The sequence below is a fragment of the Halichondria panicea genome, chromosome 15, assembly GCF_963675165.1.
Source record: "Halichondria panicea chromosome 15, odHalPani1.1, whole genome shotgun sequence".
NCBI classification, from domain to species: domain Eukaryota; kingdom Metazoa; phylum Porifera; class Demospongiae; order Suberitida; family Halichondriidae; genus Halichondria; species Halichondria panicea.
The window spans coordinates 66,001-80,510 of NC_087391.1; the positions used below are offsets into that span (position 1 = coordinate 66,001).

The 14,510-nt window shown below is 46.2% G+C and overlaps 4 protein-coding genes and 1 long non-coding RNA gene across 5 annotated transcripts; 2 read left to right on the plus strand and 3 right to left on the minus strand.

The window, feature by feature from the left end:
• Nucleotide 1: 1 nt before the first annotated feature.
• On the minus strand, nt 2-2,827 carry LOC135348449 (radial spoke head protein 6 homolog A-like). Its single transcript, XM_064546666.1, has 10 exons — nt 2,671-2,827; nt 2,495-2,556; nt 2,369-2,436; nt 2,251-2,310; nt 2,103-2,195; nt 1,697-2,048; nt 1,273-1,515; nt 825-1,076; nt 534-651; nt 2-318 (listed from the first exon to the last, which is right to left on the minus strand). Exons 1-10 carry the CDS (start codon nt 2,745-2,747, stop codon nt 96-98), a joined length of 1,548 nt encoding a protein of 515 aa, XP_064402736.1. The 5' UTR covers nt 2,748-2,827; the 3' UTR covers nt 2-95.
• A 23-nt stretch (nt 2,828-2,850) lies between these two features.
• Nucleotides 2,851-7,607, plus strand: LOC135348444 (uncharacterized). Its single transcript, XM_064546660.1, has 7 exons — nt 2,851-3,226; nt 3,344-4,390; nt 5,358-5,474; nt 5,848-5,905; nt 6,130-6,410; nt 6,612-6,679; nt 7,009-7,607. Exons 1-7 carry the CDS (start codon nt 3,112-3,114, stop codon nt 7,432-7,434), a joined length of 2,112 nt encoding a protein of 703 aa, XP_064402730.1. The 5' UTR covers nt 2,851-3,111; the 3' UTR covers nt 7,435-7,607.
• A 201-nt stretch (nt 7,608-7,808) lies between these two features.
• On the minus strand, nt 7,809-10,362 carry LOC135348450 (uncharacterized). The gene is made up of 8 exons (XM_064546667.1): nt 9,722-10,362; nt 9,561-9,657; nt 8,936-9,244; nt 8,514-8,654; nt 8,338-8,400; nt 8,245-8,281; nt 8,109-8,179; nt 7,809-8,060 (listed from the first exon to the last, which is right to left on the minus strand). The coding sequence occupies exons 1-8, from the start codon at nt 10,324-10,326 to the stop codon at nt 7,908-7,910; spliced, it is 1,476 nt and encodes a 491-aa protein (XP_064402737.1). The 5' UTR covers nt 10,327-10,362; the 3' UTR covers nt 7,809-7,907.
• Nucleotides 10,363-10,461: 99 nt separating this feature from the next.
• Nucleotides 10,462-11,040, plus strand: LOC135348453 (uncharacterized). Its single transcript, XR_010398750.1, has 3 exons — nt 10,462-10,682; nt 10,739-10,838; nt 10,900-11,040. It is a non-coding gene; the product is annotated as an uncharacterized LOC135348453 (long non-coding RNA).
• LOC135348445 (exonuclease 1-like) lies at nt 10,947-14,386 on the minus strand. The gene is made up of 11 exons (XM_064546661.1): nt 14,156-14,386; nt 13,957-14,079; nt 13,772-13,895; nt 13,489-13,707; nt 13,265-13,393; nt 13,036-13,214; nt 12,863-12,953; nt 12,377-12,684; nt 11,490-12,097; nt 11,132-11,219; nt 10,947-11,077 (listed from the first exon to the last, which is right to left on the minus strand). Exons 1-11 carry the CDS (start codon nt 14,320-14,322, stop codon nt 11,056-11,058), a joined length of 2,058 nt encoding a protein of 685 aa, XP_064402731.1. The 5' UTR covers nt 14,323-14,386; the 3' UTR covers nt 10,947-11,055.
• Between the last annotated feature and the right edge of the window lie 124 nt (nt 14,387-14,510).

Sequence of the window (14,510 nt, forward strand, 5' to 3'; positions counted from 1 at the left end):
GCAAGATAAATACAATACTGATATCCATAGCAATAGTGGAATACACAATGACAACAGATGAGTCCATATATAACCAATGAAGTGTCACTATATAATTAGTCCTCGTCCGACTCCTCAGGCTCTTCCTCTTCATCCATGTCTGCTTGAGCCTCTGCCTGAGCAGCTTTGAGAGCAGCCTCTTGTTCCACCGAGGGATCAGTACCCTCTGTGATGTCAGCACCTGCTGGGAACTCGTCCTGTACTGGAGGGGGGAGCTCTGGGTTGAACGGGCGAGAGCTGTACTTGAGACCCCAACCAATGTATAGATTCTCAAACTTCCTGCAAGGGGGAGACACAATTCCAATAAACCTCTAGTCCCCAAGAGGGAATATGCACCAGATCACCAGATATCATTCTAGCCTACATTAGCTTGTACTTTTATTAGGGCCAAACTGAAATAGATACCATGATAGCATTATTGAAAAGCCCAGTATGTACATCATAAATACTATACGCAATCCACTGTATGCAGTAGTACAGTGAGAGCAGTGTACCTTCCAGCAGTGTAGGAGTGAGCTCCAGGCCAGAGGTTAGAGGTGGCTATGGCTACAGCATAGTGAGGTAGAGTGTTGGAGGACAGCCTGGCAGACCATGCTGGCATACCATCCACTTCTGCATGGAGGGAGGGAGGTTATAGCAGCAGTGGATTATAGTCTGATATAGTAGACACAGGACATGCAGTGTACACTAGTATGAGAGTGTGCATAATAAAACCAATGTTACATGACAAATTTCATAGTCTCTAGCTATGACTCATCCTCCCTCACACACACAGTCCCACTCACTAGCATCCTCTGCTGCCGAGGTGAGCAATGGTGGTCCAGTCTCTGGCTCTGGTTCATCCAGCTGCTCCTTCTCCTCCTCATCTTCATCATCCTCTGCCTCTAACTCATCCTCTGCCTTGGCTAATGGATTCCACCAGGTAGTGCGACCCTGGGGCAGGAGGTAGGGGATGTGATGACACCAGTTACTGATGTCTGCATACTCTGAGATCTTGCCAACCTCAAACTCTGGGTTCGGCTCAATAATGCCAATACCTGCAAGGGTCAGAGGTCATAGTATATCAACATACGTATTAAATAACTGTGCGAATATGCATTGGAAAAAAATAATGATTGAGCAAAATATTTTCTGTGAGAATCCTAAGTACTGATACGTATGTATGTACAGTGATGGAGTGTCTCCATGTGGAGGTACCCACCCAATGGGATGCTACATGTATCCACTAGGTACCTTCCTCCTCCTCTTCATCCATTTCCTCATCCTCCGGTGTTTGGAAGTAGCTACTGGGGCTGATCTGAGTGGTGGCTGAGATACGTGCTATCTGCGCTCGGAGATAGTTGCTCTCATTGCCAGGAAATGGTGGGAATGAGACGATGGGAGTGTTTAGCACACCAGTGAACAGTTTACGAATTTGTCTGCTGATGGATATCTGTGCTGGAGTGATGTGTGGTAGCTTCACCCACGGGTCACCAGCTATGAGGGGAATAGTGAGGCATCCCATAAAGTTGGCTGCTAACCCAAGACTCAATACAAGCTGTACATGGCAGAATGATCATTGCTACAACAACACATTTGCATAACTCACTGCATTAAAGGACCCCACACATCATTAAGTTATCCCATAAGCTAACACCACCCCACACAATGTACTCACCATTGTTGCACACAAAGTAGGTCTTCTTATTGGCACCAGTCTTGGCCTCCTCTTTGGGCACTGTGGGGGGTGGTTTCCACTGGCTCTGTGGGGGTTCATCCTTCTCAGCCTCTGACCCGAGATCATCTCCTTCGTCCTCCTCTTCCTCCTCTTTGTCCCCTCCATCACCAGCCTCGCTCCCCTCATCCTCCTCCTCACCCTCACCTTCCTGGAACTCCGCCTCCACAACCAAGTAGTCTCTCTGAGTACCAAACACCTTGCCCCAGAATCTAGAGGAAACCAACGGCTGTGTCTGTGTGAGCTGCTTCATTGAAAGACAGATACGAAACATCTCCTCTCGATTTAGGCCAATCTGAAAAGTTGGTAGTATAAAATCAATACACGATATTGTCCTAGTTGTACTCACCCCTCCACCCTCGAGGCATTTAGAGATATCCATGAGATCAGGGAATGGAATGGAAACCTCTTCATCACCATCCAAGTCAGTAGCCTCTGTCACCTGACAGGGTGAGCACATGTGGTGTGGGGGGGAGACTAATGAGATGAATAATTACCTCAAATAATTGCTTCTGTTTCTCTGCAAGATTGGCTCTGTCTGATGGCCCTTGTTGGTCCTGTGGTGGATCACAGTAACAGTGTGGCAGGAAGTTGGTGAGAATGGAGGATGCTTACTTGTAGTGTGTCTTGCAGTGGTTGTAATTTCTCTTGCTTTACGCTATTAGAAATGTTTTCAAACATGTCTGTATAGAAAGTATGCAAAAAGGAAGTGTGGATACGATTGTGGGTGGGTGGTCATACCAATGGCATTTGGTGTCCTTTCATCTAGAATCCTGGTCAAACAGTCACTCAGGTGGTCATATCTGCAATGAGTATGCATACATCATAAGTATGATCATTACCAGAGAACGAAGTAGCTGCTAGTTCAAGGGTTTAATCTAAATTGCATGTTTTTATGGCAAAATGTTCCTCCTTACAAGTTGTTCTTTGATTCTGCACTGCTTTGTAGGAGGAATGCTTTGGCTGAGTGGACTTGAGCTTCATAGTGAGCCATGTTGCAGAAGCTTGCTTGTGTAACCTCGTAGCTATGACAACCGACAACTATAATTATAGGGTCAAAGGTCAATTGGCCATTACATTCCACACATTCTTGTTTGCATTCCATCAACCACACATGTACCAATTACAAGACACTGTTACTGTACTTACACGTTGATTGTATAGCTAGCTAGCCGGCCGCCGCTAGAAGCAAGTTATAGTTATAGTGGAGCTCTAAAGGACAAGACAGCCCGGCCTAGCTCTGTGCACAGGAAGAAGCGAGCACTAATCAATGTTTATCAATACAAGAAGGGACTGTCAAAACTTTCCTGAAGTTTAATACTATTCGGAGCTGTACAAAGAAGTGCTTGTGTCGAGACATGCCACTCATGAGGCCCTCTAAGACAAGCAAGGGGGAACGCAAAGATGATACTCTGAAAGCCTCTAAAGGTGGAAAGTACACAAGAGTTGGTCCAGTTTCACCACACGTTTCAGGTAGGCAGTACTTGTACTGTATGTCTAGCTGGTGTATATGTCTAGCTGGTTAACAGCTATCTCCAGCAATACACTCACTTTAGACCTCTCATTAGCACACTCTATTGTCCCCATCAGATTTCTATAACACGAGTAATGTGAACCGACATCCTACGGCAATCCGTCGCGCTGAACACGTTACGTCTGGGCGTGACCGAAGTGCTCGCTCCCTCTCTGTACCGTCCCTCCACTCTACCATAGACTCACGTACCAAGTACTCCCCACCCCTCTCCCCTCCCAAGCCACGATCCAGGAGCGTGCGAGATCCTAACTCAACAGCCAAGAAGTCTCACTCATTCAGAAGAGCTATCCAGCAAATATTTGGTTCTCATTCTGACCTTGAGAACGGCAGTGGGCTATGGGCGAGTGAGAGGCACCAGACAGAAGGTACCTACAGACCACTCAACCCTCTGCGACCCAAGTCCATGGGAGAGTCTTCAGATTGTTCCAACTCTTCAGCACTGTCGAGAGAGAACTCACTTCGGGACTCTAGTAGGAGCAGACTTAAAGATGGTGTGTTTTATCATGCTGCCAGACAACCATCCACTGATTCCAACGAGTATCCGACAGAGCCACGCCCAATCTCAATGCCACACCTCCCCCGGGCTGACATGACACGATCAAACTCTAGCATATCTCTAAAAAACCTACACACCAAACCTGGACCCCCTGACACTCGTTACTTCTCTGTTGCTGGTACTACGCCCGCCACCTCTGGGTATTCAGACATGATCGAGGGGTACTCACATCGCCCCCCTAAACCAGTACGCCATCTCACCAGACAAGGGACCAGTGAAGACCCAGAGAGCCAATGGGAAGATTCCAGCTCATTCCTCTTCATGAATGGTCCAGTATTGCCCAGTCACCCGGAGTACAGGCAGGTTGCTCAAGACCTCATGAGTATCTCACCTAGCAAGCCACAGACTGACCCTAGACGCATGTCTGATGCAAGTGTGGACCCACGACGTGTTTCCAATGATTCTGGAGTTGAGAGCCTCTCACTCAACAAGCCCAATAGGTCGTTACCAACCACACCCATCGTGCCCTCGTTTATGATGGCTGGAGGTCAAAGTGCAGGAACCTCTTCGCCGGAGTTCAGACCAAGCACTCCCCACACACCCCATGGTGAGTGTGTGTATGTGTGAGTGGTGTGTGTGTGAGTGGGTGGGCATCTCTTGAATTTTTAGGCCAATTTAATAGGCATAGCTATGCTAATTAGCTATTAGTGTATGTACTATAACTGAACCCTGCTTTAATTGAAGTGCACACTTTTGGTCAGAGCATGTACAGTTGTATAATATGTGAGGTGTAATGAATTCCTACCATGCTTTCATCGTGTGTGTGTTGTCAGGCTGGCTCATAGTTGGAGCTATGGTGACATAGCTATGTGCAATAGCTAGTGGGAGCAGCATTGAAAATAATACTATTTGTTGCAATATTATCCGAGTCCACTCATAGCTGGCCTCTTGACTATATTATTTTGCAAGCTTTTCCAGTGTGCATTATCCTCCGTCCCTCTCCCTGCCCTAATATTGCTCAATCCTTATCCAGTGTTCGTGGATTGGTGGGGGAGAGGGTGGGTTAATATAGTGATGGATTGGTGGGGGAGAGGGTGGGTTAATATAGTGATGGATTGGTGGGGGAGAGGGTGGGTTAATATAGTGATGGATTGGTGGGGGAGAGGGTGGGTTAATATAGTGATTACCTATATAGGGCAATAGCATGCAGGCCCCCCAAATACCACTCATTCCCAGCTGATGCTCTAGCTATAGCTGGGATCTAGCTCTAGCTCTAGCTCTGCCAGATAGTCTAATCACAGTTACTATTGTTCCACTATAACCTTAGCCCCCAGCACTGTTGCATTCCAATGTGTTGTCATAGCAGCTAACATCTGTATCCAGCCAGGTGTCCATAGACTCATCACTCTGTCCTAGTACTGTGTGTGTGTATGTGTATTTGTTTGGGTGTGTGTTTTTCTCTAGCCAGTTATCATTTGGATAACAGATTGTGTGAATCACTTATCATCATAGGCTGTGTTGACTAACAGCCTCAGGCCATACTGGTTGTGTTATCATACTCATGTGCTCCCCAGGTTATCTGTCTCAGGAGAGTAGTCACTCCACCTTGTCAGGCCATGAGTACAAGAGACAGAGACCAGAGCCTCACCTCCCACGCTGGCCCACCCAGGAGCAGGAGGAGGACCCAGTCGGTATGCCCCCCCCACACACACACACTGACTCTAGCTGGTACTCCATACCTCCTATGAAAGAGTCCCTATATCCACGCTTGAATAGGTATTCACCGGGTGCTTGCATTCTTGTCTAGTAAGGTTAACTAGGTCATCAACTAACCAGCGGATTGCTATGTACATATCAGTGTGCTTTGGTATGTACTGTTCAATGTGTTGTCACCTCCCACCCTAGGAAGCTGTGCTAATCCACAGTCAAGCACATGTTCTCCATGCATAGCTTATAAGTCAATTGAGTCGATTGATGTACGTATACTCACCCACCCACACACACACACACATACACACACACACACACACACACACACACACACACACACACACACACACACAGAGCTTCCTCCAGGTTGGGAGTTGGTCAAATCCTCGCAGTATGGAACGTATTATGTAAAGTAAGTAGCTCCACTGCTGCAGGTGGTGGGGGTGTGTCGTGACTAGCCAGGTGCTATCTAATGTTACCAATGGAATGCTGAGAATGCTAACAAAATTAGCCACCAATCTTTGTGGGTTAGGGGAGGTCCCTTTAATCAGTCTAATTAAGCACTCTGTTAAATATATCCTTGATTGCATTATTATACATATACACATGATTTAACCCTTTTGTCCCCATGCACAGCCACAACAATAAGACGGCCATGTACCAACACCCACGTCACGCCCTCCCCCCTCCACCCTATCACCGCCCACACCACTACCCTGATGATGAGTCTCGACGACGGACACCTATTCGTTCCCATTCTCATCGTGGCCAATCACATCGTGTCCTTGATTCAAGAGACTCACTCCCAAGAAGGTCAAAGTCCTTCCGAGACCAGGAGGTTATGGAAGAGGGTGTGTCCCACGAGAGACAGCTGTCCACTATGACCTTTGTACCCCCTAGCCCCTATCAGATCAAAGGTGAGAGGTCAACTCTGCATGTGTACAGTAGCTTAGCGTGATTCCTAATAGAGTGCCTGTAGCTAGTTGTTCCGTACATTCATTGAACAGATTGTACCACAGTGTTAGGTCTGCCACAGTGTTAGGTCTGCTATATTGCACTCGGTGCTAATTCTTAACTGTCCAGCCCTTGTTCAGCTCTTGTTTCTCTGCCCTATACAGAAATTCCTCCATGGGTTAAGGAATATGTGGAGAAGCCATTTGGCAGTGAGGCAGTCATCAAGTTGCAGGTATGTGCTCTGGTATGCCCACCCTCAGTAAAATGGAATATCAGTGGGCAGTGTGGTAGCCAGACTAGCCCTTAGTGTAATGTTATGGTATCTTGTGTAACTTGATGTGAATGTCCTGGAATGTTATGATTGGGCCCTGGGTTGGTTTGATTAACACGTGCACTGAGTATAGAGTGTCAGTAATTACTGCCATGATTACACAAGTTACACAATGTGCTATAACTTTACTGTGTGTGTAGATAGATAAGCATTCCTGCATGGACCCCTCCCCACACACATTCCCACGCCCACACACACACACACACACACACACACACACACACACACAGAGTAAGTGGCGGTTGCATTCATTGGAGGAGCTCACTGAAGTGGACACTATGGTCAAGAGACTATTCAAGAAAGCCTCAGAACAAGTAGTGAGAAACTGTGAATACTATCGTGTGGCTATTCAACAAGAGATTGATGAAAGAGCTCGATTGCAGAAGTTGCACTCTATTCAGCAGAAGCCGTTCTCCCCTCACGTGCCCTCCACCTTCCGCTATCCCTCACCCCCCCCAGAGGCACACCCCCCACAAGAGCCACACCCACACTATGATCACGTGATCCACATTCCTCACACTTACGAGCAATCGTTTGTACGTCGAGCTAACTCAGGGGGCAAAGGTGACTTAGCGACCTTTCACCCTCAGAATGGGACCATCAAATCACGACTCTCAGAGAACCAATTTCACACTCTGGATGAAACTTTTGTATGAGCTTTTTATGTTGATTCGTGCGTGTCTTATAGACCTTAGTTGTACAATCACCTTCAGTTTGTATTAATGCCTGCAGTCATACATTGTGCTGTCACGTCAGCACATCTCATCCTGTACATGCATCACCATGCCATGCCTGGCAAGAGCTGCTCTTTATTATTGACATTAAAATGTGAAGCTACCATATCCATGCATGCGTGTAACGGCCACCCTCTATCATACAGGCCTCCATTGATAGCATGTCCGTATGTGTTACACAGCATACAAGCCATGATCTACATCTAAGTATCGGTGTCCAGAAGGCATCACAATGATGACTCTGCATGAGCTGTAGCATCACATCCTTATAGCATCCACTGTAATACACAACAGTACACATGACTTGACGTATCACCTAGCAACACCAAATGTATTGGATAAAATGCACACATGATGACAACACACTAGGTAGTATCAAGAGACAGATTGTTGTGTCAATTGAGAGCTAGCTCAGAGTCCCTGAGGGCTAGCAAGTGAGGGTGAGCTTGGTAGTAAGGCACTAGCAGGGAGAACTGGAGGGACACAAGAACAGGGAGCTCATAGAGGATTAACTCCTTCGTGGAGAGATGGAATTGGTCCGCCAGTCGCTGTGATGAAAGGGTTAATTGTGTGTGCATGGTTATACAGTTGCTTACTTCAACAAAATTCTTGATATCTTTCTGTCTCACATCAGTATAGAACTTGGCAGCTAGCAGGACACAGACTCCTGGATGGGGAGTGGGTGGGTTACCAATGGTAATGAATGCAGTAGCGTCTTATACATACACACACCTGCGATTATTTTCCTGTTGGCTTTGTTGATTTTCCCCTGCAATGATAACTCAACAACTGCACAGGTGTGACCATTAGCTGTGCATGACTTACCATGAGGATCAGCTTCTCAAAGTACACATAAGAGTAGGCCACGGCCTCCAAATCAACATCACACTGTATACAGAGGGAACCATGCAAGCAAATTATTCATTGTAAAAGTAGTTGCCAATTTTCTAACAGACCACTCACTACAATACTCAAACACGATGTTGCTAACTCTGGCTCACCTCTTCAGCTGCTTTGTGCATATCACGCTTGAGTCTCCGCAGCTTAGAGAGGGTTATTCTTATGTAGGGGAACTCGATGGCAAACTGGTCATTGATGGCTTTCTTGATATCACAGGGACGAGCGTATTGGATAATGGAGACCTGTGAGGGAGATACAGTGATCATGATCACACCATTACTATAGAGAGGATATTAAACATCAAAAGAGCTCGGTCAATATTTATAATGTCTAATAATTTCGTACGTCATTCAGTTGTCATAGAGGTGTAGTCCACGGAGATAGCTATGCATCCATTGAGAGTGTGGGAGGTAGTTATTGTGACTAACAGAGTCAGCACTTGACACAGACGTAGACTAAACACTCCCAACCCAACCACTCACCCGCTTGCCCTCCAGCTAACACTCCCAACCCAACCACTCACCCGCTTGCCCTCCAGCAGAAATGAATGGGTCTGACTCCCCACAAAATACTCTGAGTTATCCAGGCACTGTGGATGGTAGCGAATGATCACATGAGCAGGGGTGTGGTTATCCTTAAAGAACGCCCACGGATACACCCCTTTCATGATCGGCTGGTGGGCGGCAGACTTCCAATGGTAGGCTCTGATTGGTTGAGGGTCTGAGAGGCGGTCCTTCTTGGCACTCAGCTTGCGTAGAAGTGGAGGTGTAAGGTCAGAGGTCGTGTGATCGCTCACCCATAGAGGCTGGAACAGGAAGCCAAGAGACGCTTCCTGTGTGGAGGAACGAGGACATGATTATAAGAGACGCTTCCTGTGTGGAGGAACGAGGACATGATTATAATCTGGTGGATTTGTGATGGTGAGATGTATTGGAGTGTACAACAAGCACACTGTTGGAAAGGTAATTCTTAAATGTATCATTGAGTTGAACAATCAGAACTCAAATTACAGGCTCTCAAAGATAGCTACCGGAACTACGAAAGCATAGTCTTGTTAGAGGCTCAGAATGCATTTAAAGCTTGAGATAATAGGTAATCAGAAGTTGCTCAATTCTAAGCATGACTGAATGCATATTAGACTGACTCACTATATTGTCACTAGAGGTGGTCCCGAGGTCAACATCGAGGTCAATCTGCAATGACATGCTGTTGGCTCTAACCCTGGTCCTCAGTGGGACGTCTTGTCTGCCCAGGGTACAAGGTACAATAGCGATGGAAGGATTATTATAATAGACTTATGCATACTCACTCTTCCTCTCTCTTGTAGGATATTACAGAGGTGACTGCAAACACAGAGCCAGGGGAAGAGGGGGAATTCCCTCCACAGGTGAACATGAGGCACTTGTCCAGTAGCATCGTGGGGGGTATCCTGGTGAGGTTGTGACACACACACACACTCCCTCCTAGCTCGTTAACAGTCGAATATCGTCTGTCAGCAAAGGAATCGTTGGGTTCATAGAATACACGATCAGGTGGGGAGTACTCGAGACCGAGACTGTGAGAGAGATGAATAGGAGAAAGTTTCTTATGTGAGTATTTCGGAGATCCCAGAATGTCGTGATTTGCCGGTGTACGTTGGATGACATCTATCGTGACATTGTGTGGGGGTGGGCCTTGTGTGAGGAGTGTATTCTGTGACTCTAGCTGAGACTGGAAGCTCTCACTAGGACTGAAGTTGTACTGTGTCTGATTGTCCAATGGTATACCTAATAAGAATGTTCTAGCTGCTACTCTTCGAGCATCATCTCTCTCAGACCTATGGTAGCCTTGCTTGATGAATCTGTTTCTCTTTCGTCTCTTCTTGGAGCATTTTCCAGCCTCTGATTGAATGTCTGTCTCTAGCTCTGTAGCCATTGTAAATAGTAAATACGGTAAGGATCGATATTTTATATGCAAAATTTTAATGGAACATTTTTCATATTATAGCATTAACGATGTTTACCAGAAATGCGGAAGTAGGTAGCTTAGTAACCACGCCCCACAATTGAAAAATGCAGCATTGAAGGGTGGAGCTGCTAAAGCAGCAAGCAGCGATGAAGAGACCAAATCTCTTGTACAGAAGCTTCAATCAACAAAAGAAAATCATCTATATAATTTTTTCCATTCTCATATCTTCTGTGTTGATAGCATTGGATGTGTATGACCGGATAGTGCTGCTATCTCTACACAGACCAGACTTAACCACGCACAGTGCAGCAGAGTCTGTCATGGTGAGCAGCTATTAAACCTTTAATGATTGAGGTGTACTGAATGTCTATTGCAACAGATACTACACATATTCTCATTCTTCCTATCCCTGCTTGGGTTGATATACTCGTTAGAAGCGAAATACTACAATTTGGCTAGAATATCAGCTACAGCAGGAGGTAAGCCACCCCACCCACCCTTCACACACACACACACACACACACACACGCATACATACAGGATTGTCCTTGCTATCTGTAACACTAAAATTATACAATGAACTGACATTTACAGGATTTTTTCAAACAGAGTATGCTATCACATAGATATATAACTGTACACTGTCATAATGATAATTATTAAAGTTTTTTACAAAATGCCAATAAAATAATGTTCTTAACGCTTCAATTGAGGCTTCCTGCAAGCAAAGCATAATATGACACTATAATTATTACATGAATGAAACACATACCTGGTGTAGCCGAACATGCCGAGATTGGTTTGACCCTCTGATGGTCTGGGTGCCTTGAAGTTAGAGCTTGTCGTTGACTTTGAAAGACCTGTAGAAATTACCAACAGCTTTAGAATTGATGTATGTACTAGAATTAATGGTTGGGGGGAGTAAGTCTTTCCTTGTAAAAACTTTTTTTAAAGCTTCTCAGAGATACAAATTGAATGCAGTTTCATAGATGGTAGACCCTCTATGTCTATGTTTTAAATTAAGAAAGTGTGGAATTTTGGGGAAAAGCTCCCCCCACCCCCCGCTGGATAGAACCCTGACAATGTGTAAAGTACGGTAATTACTAATCAAGTAACAACAATTCACTCACCGATTCTAGTTCCTCTTTTGTTGGGTCCAGTCTTTTTCTTGCCCAGCCAACTGCCGCTAGATTGCTGTGCTGTGTGTGAGCTGTGAGGGGTGAGGAAGCTGGCGGAGGTCATGACCTTGCGTTCCAGTGCAGGTTCTACAGTAGGAGAGGCTATAGTAGCATGGTCTGTGGTGACGGGGGGCTCATCATGGTCTGTGGTGACGGGGGGCTCATCATGGTCTGTGGTGAAGAGGGGCTCATGGTCTGTGGTGAAGGGGGGCTCATGGTCTGTGGTGAGGGGTTGTTGGCTAGTGAGTGTGAAGGATGCTGGCTGTTTGGTGGCTGAGTTAGACTTTGAGAATGGATTGCGACTGACTTCCACTTTCCTCTGCTGTGTGGACGGTTGTGAGCACTGGTCTAGGACTTCGAATGGATTGTCAGTTCTTGGTTTCTTAGTAGAGTATTGGTACATACTCCGCATCTTCAGAATGCTATCTCTTGGGATTTCCTTATCAAACAGCACCTTCCTCACAGAGCCTGGGGATTGCTGAGTCAGCTGTTTGTTGGTAAGGGCTCTCCTTGAAGGGCAGTCATTGTCATCTGATGGAGTGGCCTCAGTCGAGAAATACCTGCAGTGGTAGAATCTGCAGTGGTGGAATGGCTGAGAATAGCTCAGAACTATCTATGGAGGAATGGTACAAGTAGCTTGCTCATTTCTCCACTTATACATAGCCCCAACAATGGACAATTTGGGCCCGAAATAAAGGAGCTACTTCAGCTAATTAGATTGGGCTTTCAAAATACAGCGAAAATGTACAAGCTCAAAGTTAGCCCAATTCAGATAAAATTTAATCACCCAGGTTATATAATTATTAGCCCATGCTCTTTTCATACGTACATGTACTTGCCTGGAATTGATGGGTTGATTACTCTCTTTAACCCCTTGAGAGCTGACAGTAGCGTCAGTGGACTCCTCCCTGGTTTCAGTGACGTGTGATGACTCTGGTGAGGGCTGACTGTACAAGGAAAACACATTCTCCTCAGTTGATTCTTCCTCTAAAATCTCCTCCTCCAGTTTTCTTTTGGGTGCTCGGAATGGCTGCTTTGATCTCTCACTCGCCACTAGAGGTAGTTTGGCCTGAATAGCCACAGGATACTTGGTACTGGAGCTCATAACAGACTCACTCCATGCCATTGTCTTGGGTGGTGGAGGGACCTGTGTGTGGGGGGGGGGGGGGGCACACATCATAATAATGGCTGTTGGTTACTAAAAATGCTTTACATAGGGCCCAAAGTATTTCATTGGTTAAACACATGATCTGATAGATCTACGCTGTATTTTAATATCAGTCATAGCTCTAGTTACAGAGGATGAAAGCAGTTGCTATGGTTACCTTAGAGGGAGAGTAAGTGTCCAGCACACACAGTGATATTGGGTCAATATTGCCCCTGGCCATGTTGACAGCTTTCTTAGGAGAGTTCTCCCTGCAAGAGCCAGACAGTGTGAGGAATAGCAGTGATACACAAGGCACACAGACAGTGTGAGGAATAGTGGTGATGGACTTACACTCCAGCAAACTCTATATCCTGAGAGCTCATATCTTGTGGGAGGGGGTGGAGTCTCACCTGGCTCTGAGAGCGAGGATCAAACACTAGCTGATAGAGAAACGTAGACTCTGCCTTCTGGAAGTCCTCCTCATAGCTAGGAGGGACTTTCCCTGTCTCACACTGTAGTGTACGTATTACCTGGGGGAGAGGTAGTAAAGAGTGAGAGGATGATTGACTGGTGTATATACCTGTGTTGGATTTTGATGACATCGTCTCATTAGCTTTAGGGACTTCCCCAAACCAATCCCAGGCACGGAGGAGAGGTAGTCACAGCCAGAGAATATACACATCTGACGGAAAGAGTCTTGAGTAAACCCCTGCAATTAAAGCAGGTGCATAAATACACGCCCACAAACACACACCCACACACACACAACACACACACGCCCACACACACACAACACTCACTCACCACCAATCCTTTGTTGGCTTTGCCCAATTCCTTAAGCTCGATCAGTTTACCATTTCCGGCATCATCCAGTTTAAAGAGTACCCTCTCACAGCCAAACACCAGCAGATCAGAATCCTCTGTAATGACAAAGTCTACTATTCCCTCGTTCTGAAGGTAAGTCAGTTGTGAGTCTGCTTCATATGGAGCCACCACGCACTCCACACCAATCTTACGACATTCCTGTGTGTGGGTGTGGTTAGTGTGGGGGTGTGGTTAGTGTGGATGTGTATAAGACGAGGACTACCTTGATCAGAGCAAGAGCCATGTCTGGCGACACATCAACACACTTTTGGAAGCAATCAACAGCCTCTGATCTCCTACCATCTTTGAGCAGCTGTTTTCCCTTCTCTCTGTACTCTCGTCTGCGTCTATACAAGTGTGTGAGCACGTGACTCACTGTATAATATGAGGTTGACAATAAAGACGTACTGTCTCCTCTCGTGTTCTGTGTGTGCCTTTGTTGGCAGGCGGCCACCATCGAACACCATCACCGGGGTGATGTCATGTTGTCTCAGCAAGTTCACCTTCTTCATACAGTACTTGATAAACGGCCTGTGTGTGTGTGTGTGGGTGTGGGTGAGGGGCTTGTTTATACATTATAGTGTGTGTGTGTATATTGGCGGCTTACAAGGTCTCTAGTTTGGTAGTGCCCATGACCAGTTGCAGTGCACAGGAATAAGAGCCTTTGTGCAGCCAGCAGTACGAGTCAATAGCAGCTTTCTTGCCTCTGAAGGATGAGAGGTGAACCTCCCTCTGAATAGACTTGAGGAAGGGGAGAAGGCCAGTGATGCCCATCTCATGCTCACTAGCTAGCTACAGATGATGGGTAAGGACCGTTTGTTTGAAACTCTAATTAACCAAGATTGGTAAGGACCGTTTATTGGTCTCCCTCAAAACAGGGCATAATAATCGAGGCTATTCTGCCCTCGCCTCGAGACCAGGCCTATTAAAAAATTTATCTGTCTCAATTTGAGGCTATTCTG

What these genes read in the sequence shown, in the direction of transcription:
- LOC135348449 (XM_064546666.1), bottom strand. Translation starts at nt 2,747, where the DNA reads ATGGCTCACTATGAAGCTCAAGTCCACTCAGCCAAAGCATTCCTCCTA. An exon ending in CACTGCAAGACACACTACAA is followed by an intron (nt 2,311 to 2,368) that starts GTAAGCATCCTC and finishes GATCCACCACAG; the next exon opens with GACCAACAAGGGCCATCAGA. An exon ending in CACTCCTACACTGCTGGAAG is followed by an intron (nt 319 to 533) that starts GTACACTGCTCT and finishes TCCCCCTTGCAG; the next exon opens with GAAGTTTGAGAATCTATACA.
- LOC135348444 (XM_064546660.1), top strand. Translation starts at nt 3,112, where the DNA reads ATGCCACTCATGAGGCCCTCTAAGACAAGCAAGGGGGAACGCAAAGAT. An exon ending in AGTTTCACCACACGTTTCAG is followed by an intron (nt 3,227 to 3,343) that starts GTAGGCAGTACT and finishes TGTCCCCATCAG; the next exon opens with ATTTCTATAACACGAGTAAT. An exon ending in GCAGGAGGAGGACCCAGTCG is followed by an intron (nt 5,475 to 5,847) that starts GTATGCCCCCCC and finishes ACACACACACAG; the next exon opens with AGCTTCCTCCAGGTTGGGAG.
- LOC135348450 (XM_064546667.1), bottom strand. Translation starts at nt 10,326, where the DNA reads ATGGCTACAGAGCTAGAGACAGACATTCAATCAGAGGCTGGAAAATGC. An exon ending in TCCTACAAGAGAGAGGAAGA is followed by an intron (nt 9,658 to 9,721) that starts GTGAGTATGCAT and finishes TACCCTGGGCAG; the next exon opens with ACAAGACGTCCCACTGAGGA. An exon ending in ATATCAAGAATTTTGTTGAA is followed by an intron (nt 8,061 to 8,108) that starts GTAAGCAACTGT and finishes CTTTCATCACAG; the next exon opens with CGACTGGCGGACCAATTCCA.
- LOC135348445 (XM_064546661.1), bottom strand. Translation starts at nt 14,322, where the DNA reads ATGGGCATCACTGGCCTTCTCCCCTTCCTCAAGTCTATTCAGAGGGAG. An exon ending in GATATAGAGTTTGCTGGAGT is followed by an intron (nt 12,954 to 13,035) that starts GTAAGTCCATCA and finishes TGGCTCTTGCAG; the next exon opens with GGAGAACTCTCCTAAGAAAG. An exon ending in CAAAAGAGGAACTAGAATCG is followed by an intron (nt 11,220 to 11,489) that starts GTGAGTGAATTG and finishes TAATTTCTACAG; the next exon opens with GTCTTTCAAAGTCAACGACA.